Source organism: Galeopterus variegatus, unplaced genomic scaffold, assembly GCF_000696425.1.
Source record: "Galeopterus variegatus unplaced genomic scaffold, G_variegatus-3.0.2 Scaffold421, whole genome shotgun sequence".
Classification (NCBI taxonomy): domain Eukaryota; kingdom Metazoa; phylum Chordata; class Mammalia; order Dermoptera; family Cynocephalidae; genus Galeopterus; species Galeopterus variegatus.
The window spans coordinates 66,246-73,296 of NW_007726532.1; the positions used below are offsets into that span (position 1 = coordinate 66,246).

The following is a 7,051-nucleotide window of genomic DNA, read 5'->3' on the forward strand; positions in this document are numbered from 1 at the left end:
CGCCAAGCCAGAGGCAGAACCCGAGACTGCACCCGCCAAAGCCTGAGGAACCGCCCCAGCGAGGCGCCAGCGCCGCTCGCGGTTGCCGTGGAGACCCGGGTCCAGGACCCGCCCACGGCCAGACCCAGGGGAGGCGGACCCTTTCGCTGCCACAGTCCGCGCCGTCTCGGGCCGCACGCTCACCTCGCTACGCCGCCCGGTCCGCAGAGGCCTCATTGGCGAGGCCGGGTGAGGCCTGAGGCGCGTCCTCCTTCCAGGAACCGGAGCGAACCGAGGGCCGGAAGCCAGGACCCCCTGGCCCGAGCCCGCCGGTGGGAGTGGTTGCATTTGAACCAAACGGCCCTCGCAGGCCCCCGCCGCCGCTGCCGTCCTGGGGCTCCCGAGGGCCTGTTAGCGACACCAACCTCCACTGCCCGGAGTGCTGCGGCCGCCACCTCTCTGTCGCCAGCGCCCCGGGAAACATCCGCCCTCGGGGTAAGGAGGGTTCGCGGGAGCGGGTGTAAGGGGCGTCCGCTCAGCCCGGGCGGGCGGGCGGCTGTGGGACCGCAGACGCGGCTCACCGGGGAGCTCCGGCGCGCACGGCCGCGGTCGGAGGTGCTTCTCCAGCCGCCTCCCCACCTCTCCTCCCTGTTCTGAGTGTGTGGAAGTTTCGTTGGGGCGTGTCCGGCTCGCGCTGTGGGATGCTCGGATCAGCCAGTGGATGCCACCTCGTAGTCTTTGAGGCCACCTCCAAAGGGGCCACCGAGTGGGGTGCTGCAGAAGTAGGGATTTACCGAAAAAACCTTTCTCTTCACAGAGACGATGCTTAAGGCCCAAAGGAAACCATTTCTCGGAACATCTGAATTGTCATTCAAGCTTGGGTTGCTGACGACAGTCAAGGGGTGACCATGCTGAACTCCGCAAGTGACCTGGAGTTTGCGACGGAAGAAGACACCGAGGAGGTCTCCCAGCTCGCTTCCCTGGCACTGTCGGATGACGAGGCAGCATCCCGCGGAAAGAGCTCGGCTGCCGGACCCGAAAAAACTGGCTATCCGGACTCCGTTTACGTTAGGGCAGCGAACGTTTTTCAGGGCATACGAATCGAAAAGTCGCCAGAGAAAGTGTTAATAAAGTATGGGAATGAACCCCTGCCGTCCTGGTCCGAGTCCGAGGATGAATCCTTTCAGCGTTTGTCCTATGAGCTGGCTTTCAGTGCCCTGAAATGTGAGTTGTACCACTCTAGAACATGAGCACAGGACAGTAATAACGAGAGAATTTGTGGGGTGCAGCCCCCTTCCTGCCCTTCACATACACCAGGTTTTGGTTTTACGCATGTGCATCTCTTTGGTCAGTTGTAAATGTCGAGGAATTAGGGGAGTTCCAGTGAAACTAGCTCTTTTTCAGGGCAGAACTGGGTTTTGTTGTTGTTGTTGTTGTTGTTGTTGTTGTTGTTTTTACTGCGGATTCCCCCGGTCCTAGCACAATGCCTTGTCTTTAGATAGGTAGAATGCACAGTCATTAAATTGCACAAGGAAACAATTCGATCAGTAGGGAGAACAGGAATGCATTGAAGTATCCAATTAACTTTTCCCTGTCCCTGTGTATTTCTTTCCGTTCCCTGTGTTTACGTCTTGCATTTGAGCTTTCACAAATATAGAACCAGTAAGGGAGGGTAGGGAGAGGAACAGAGATGGAATAAAAAGAAAAAGTGCAAGATTTCAAAAATGAATATCAAAATTAAGCCAACTCCGATGAAGATTATCCCATTCATAGCCAATAGCTTTAATTTTGGGAGCCAAACTTTAGTAGAATTCCCCTTTCTAATTTGCCTCCAGGGTTTGAGGCTCAGTGTTTCAGATTCCTTCAATGCTGGTTAATTATCAACTTCTGAGAGTTGAGCTGATCCTAGGAAATAACCAAATATTGTTACTATGAGGAGAGCCGTCAAGGGCCTGGAGACTTGTTTTTGCATTAGCTGTGACTATATATTGGTTTGTAAACTGACTGAATGTAGTTCCAAAAACAAGTTCCAGAAATGTTTTCAGTATAAGTAGCATGGCTAAAATGGTGAACATGTGGCTTCTTAAAGGGACACCTTGAAAAGCGTAACATTCATTTGCATGATTTCCTTAGTACTTACTGGACCTTGCACATCCTTGCACATAGGAGGCAGTTAAAAATTGTTCGGTTTAATTAAAATGTCCCTTTGATTATTTAGACATGAGTATTTATTTTTGGTTGTCTGCAGGAATGATGTAGCTTAACTCTGAAGCCAGGTATTTGTCATGATGTCAAGAAGCAACTTCTCTTTAGTTTTCATTTTTTTCCTGATCGTGATTTTTCTTTTTCTTTTGAAGTCTGCCTTAACCATTTTTCCTCCATTTTAATTTTTCAGATTCTCTTTCATCCCTCTCCCTTCTCTGCCCCAAAACCAGAGTGTTGTACTTTACACAATGAATTAAATGAACATTTTTACATTTTCTCCTGGCAACAAAAATGCAGACTGGGCAGCTGTGTTGATTAATTGGTATTTAATGTTAATGCTAGAATTTTATTATAGGCAGTTTGCTTTCCTAATAGAATATTGAATCTTCCCTTTAGAAATCAATAAGAAAAGCCTGAATTCATCTATGTAAAATTAATGTATTAACTAGGTGGTTGCGTTACAGTGATGTGTGTAACAGATTATTGTTTTCTTTTTCTCAATCCTGTTTTCTATTTTATGAAAGGATCTTGTGCCTGTTTGATCTTTCTTAATGACCCAGAAAATCCCATTCAGATAGATTATTGTCATAGGCCTTTGCAAACCTATTATTCTTGACATGTTCTTTTTGAGAAATTCAAACTATAAACTAACATGGTGTTGGTTGTTTACTTGTTTAAAATATTTTCTTATAATACAATCTTTTATCATCTGAGTAATTTCTCAGTGTTCAAATGGAATAAAATCAGAATTCTTAAACGCAGTGGGTTTTTCAAGATAATTAAGAGCCTGATATTTTACTTTAAAAATTTTAGAAGCTCTTGTCATTGCACTTTTATCTTCTGAAATATTAACATCCTGTCAATACTTTCACCTGTGATATTTTGTAAACTCACATCTGCCTTTCATAGTATAGGTTCAGAGAATTATGGTTCAGAAAAGAAAACACACGGTTTTTTCCCCAAGGTTTTATAGGAGCAGTATAGCTAAAAAAGGTTATTGTACAACCTAAAGAGAACGTGGGTATGGTCCCTTTTGTTTGTAAGTTTGTAAACAGTTAATTAGATCATGTTACCGTATATTTTTGAGGAAGGAGAAGGAGAAGAAAAAAATAACAGAAAAACTTCTTAATTGTACAGATGTTAAGTGTGTTTCTTTGGTTGTGTTTTACGCTTTTCAGTTTTATTGTTTGTTCCTTTGTTGATAAAACTTATACACTTCTTTGTGTATAAGTTCTTTCAAGGCAGGGAGTGTATTTATCTGATTAACTTTTTAAAGGTTTAAAGGGTTCAGTATAATGTATTTTGAAATGAAGGCTACCATTAGTCCTGTTTTTCCAAATAACCCCAAGGTCAATTTTCTACTAAACAAGGTAGAATTTTACTAATGAAGAGAAGCCTATTCCTATTAAGTTTGACTTCTGTCAAAGTAGTAGAGTATTTAGAAGCTATGCTATTTATTTTTCAAAGTATCTCAATATTTCCAGGAATGTTAAATATTAAAAAAGAAGAGAAACTGGTGAAATGATTTCTTAAAGAAATGAACAAGTGACAAATAAAGAAAAAAAAAAAAACATGAAGAAAGATGTCCCTGAAATTTCTGATCTTTTCCCTGGCTTAATTCTTTCTCCAACTTCTCTAGATATATATATAGTAGTTGGTGAACTTTCACTCCCAGGAACTGACTGTGCCATTAACCTGGTCATTTCAGAATTATATAACCTGTCAGTGAAAAATCTAGTAAATGCTTAACATATAGTTTGCTTATAGCTTTTGAGAATTAGTTATTATAGTCAGGGGTTCCCAAGATTACCCTCAGGTTCATCAATTTGCTAGAAGGATTTATATAACACAGCAAAGCTGTTATATTCATGATTACAGTTTATTACAGTGAAAGGATACAGATTAAAATGAATAACAAGTAAAGTTGCATAGGGCAGAGTACTAGAGACACCAGATGCAAGCTTCCTATTGTCTTTTCCTAATGGAGTCTTACAGACAGTGCTTAATTCTCCCAGCAAGGATGTATGACAACACAAAGTATTGCCAACCAGGGAAGCTCACCCGAGTCTTGCTGTCTAGGGTTTTTGCTGAGGGTCAGTCTCACAGAAGGAGGGCCATGTGGCTGACCTTAGTTACTCAGTTAGCTTCTTCAGAGGTCAAGCTGATAATCTGTGGCCCAAGGCTCCAGGTAAACAAAGGCACTTTTATCAGGCAAGATATTTCAAGGGTTTAGAAATTATCTCCTAGGAATCAGTCAAGGGCCAAATTTTTCTTTAGAATATGCAGAGTTTGGCCACCCAGGCCTGCTGAGTTAAATATTGGTGATTCATTAGGAAATGATTTAGATCAATAACCTCTTATGGGCTGGCTGGTTAGCTCAGTTGGTTAGAGCATGGTGCTGATGATAGGGTTCGATCGTCCAGGGTTCGATCCGTGTACCAGCCAGCTGCCAAAATCAAACAAAAAAACAACAAAAAAATAACCTCGTATGTTCTGCTTGTCACCTAAGAGGTTAAAGCAATTCTCTTGAGTGACACTAAGTACTATATTTGTATAGCTCTTTATAATTCAAAAACACTTCATATCATTTGATATACCAGTTCTTTGTGATGGATGATTCTCATTTTGCAGATGAAAAAATGGGGGGAGCTCCGGAAGAGATTAAATAATGTACCTAAAGTACCCAGCAGAAGGACGGATAAAAAGAGGAAGCTGTTTCATCTAGTTAAAAGTGTAGTAGATCAAATAACCACTATCCATTATTCTAGTTTTTTGTGGTTCCACGTTTTATTTTAACTGCATAATGATTCTGTGTTTGGCGATGCCAGCTTCTTTTCTATGGCATCTACTTCTCTCAAATATTCTTTTTTTTTTTCCTTTTTTGTCTTTTTTTTACTGACCGGTAACGGGATTGCAACCCTCGGTGTTGCGCCCGTACTGGGGACCGGCAACAGGATCGCAACCCTCGGTGTTGCGCCCGCACCGCGCTCAGCCAGTGAGCGGGAACTGGTCTCCACATGGGATCCGAACCCTCGGCGGGAGTGCCGCCGTGCTCCCAAGCGGGGCACTCTCCAGTGCGCCACCGGGCCGGCCCTCAAATATTCTTTGAAACGTGGTAGTGGCTATTCTTACTAATTTTGCCAAAAAACAACTAATTTTGCCAAGTTTCCCTCCTGTTCCTCCCCCCCACAAAAAGCCCCATTTATATTTATAATTATAGGAGGGCCTTGGCATTCTCAAAGTGAAGTTTCCAGAGGTCCCTCATAAGAAGGAAACTGTATGAGAACATAATGAAAGTAGAGAAGGACAACCTAGGGGAGAGTCAAAAGAGGAAGCATCTTCCTTCAATCTTTCTTCCAAAATGGGAAGGATGACGAGATGGACTGCAAGTTTTAGGGGTCTAATAAATAACACACCTCCTTCACACCTGTAGAACCAATTAAGAGCATAGCCTTGGAACACCAAGGTCAAGGATTTGGATCCCTGCACTGGCCAGTTGCCAAAAAATAAAAATAAATAGAGCTGATAGAGAAAAGAAATGATTGGAGACATGGCTTTATGTCTTTGATCAAGGGGGCTTGGAAATACTTTACTCCTGAATTAGAGATTTACCTGTCTAATCCACGGTACAGCTGAATAATCATGGACCTCTCCGTCCCAACTCATGCAAGGCACATAGCAAAGAGCAGGCTGGAAAGCATGCATGCCTCCTGTAGGCAAGCTGGCAGAGAGGAAGGGGAGGCGGGGAGAGATGTCCCAGTGCCTTCTTCCGATTTCACCAATCAAATGAACTCAATTTTCCTTTCACAGGGAGTGGTGAGTAAGGTGTAGGGAGACAGTGCAGGTGCTTCTCTAGGAAAGGCTCTCCAAATGGAATCATGAGGAATGGGGGTTAGGAGTTCCTTACAATAGACTAAAGAGAAGAGGCTTCAATAGTGGGGGATTGGTTAGAACATGTTTCTGATAACACCAACGTCAAGGGTTCAGATCTCCTTACTGGACAGCTGTCAAAAGCACAAACAAAAATTAGTCGGGGAGGGAGGATAACTGGAGCTTACTTGAAGGGTGTGCAGTCTTCAAGTAAGTCCTGATGACCTAAATCAGGTATTAGCAGTGTGTTTTATTTGGCAACTCTGGTTTGTTATAAGAATAAAATGAGGAAAGGAAGTGTAATGTGAAGAACATGCACTTTAGTGCCAGACTGCCTGGGTTTGAGCACCTGATCTGCCTCTTGCTGTATGACTATGAACATGTTACTTAGCTATTCTGTGCCTCGTTTCCTATAAAATAGGGATAGTGATGGTACCTAATTCGTAGTGTTGTTGTGAAGATTAAATATATTAATATATGAAAAGCACTTAAAACAATGTGTAGCTCATAGAAAGCACTATATAAAGTATACAATTACTATTAGCATTGATATTACTAAGTGAGAAGGTTCTGTAAATTGTAATGTACAAAGGTAAAGCATTCTGCACAGTATCACAGGCAGCCTAGAGGTGATACTGATTTTAACAAGAGCCCTAGAAAAAAAAAAAAATGCAACGCTGGCAAAATCATGTTCTGTTTTCTTTTTGTTCATTCTTCCTCTCCTATTTCTTAGGTGTCCAGCCCCTCCACTGCTCAAAGTTCTATAGCCTACACAGGTCTGCCATATTAGAAGTCTTTCATTCTTAGGATGACTGTATTTTTTGTGACAGAAATTGGGACTTATGCTAAGAAACTGTGAACTAGATAGGAATTGTTTTACAAGAACTAAGGGTGTGGGGGCCGGCCCGGTGGCGCACTGCTACAGTGCACCGCTTGGGAGTGTGGCGGCGCTCCCGCCGAGGGTTCGGATCCCACATGCAGACCGGTTCCCGCTCAC

General features: G+C 43.1%; 1 protein-coding gene across 1 annotated transcript in view; it reads left to right on the forward strand.

The window, feature by feature from the left end:
• Positions 1-384: 384 nt before the first annotated feature.
• The window catches only part of NSUN7 (NOP2/Sun domain family, member 7), a 61,281-nt gene continuing 54,614 nt past the window's right edge, over positions 385-7,051 (forward strand). The window contains 2 exon segments of the mRNA XM_008568536.1: positions 385-474; positions 797-1,203. Coding sequence (XP_008566758.1) covers positions 888-1,203 — 316 coding nt within the window. The 5' untranslated portion in view covers positions 385-474; positions 797-887.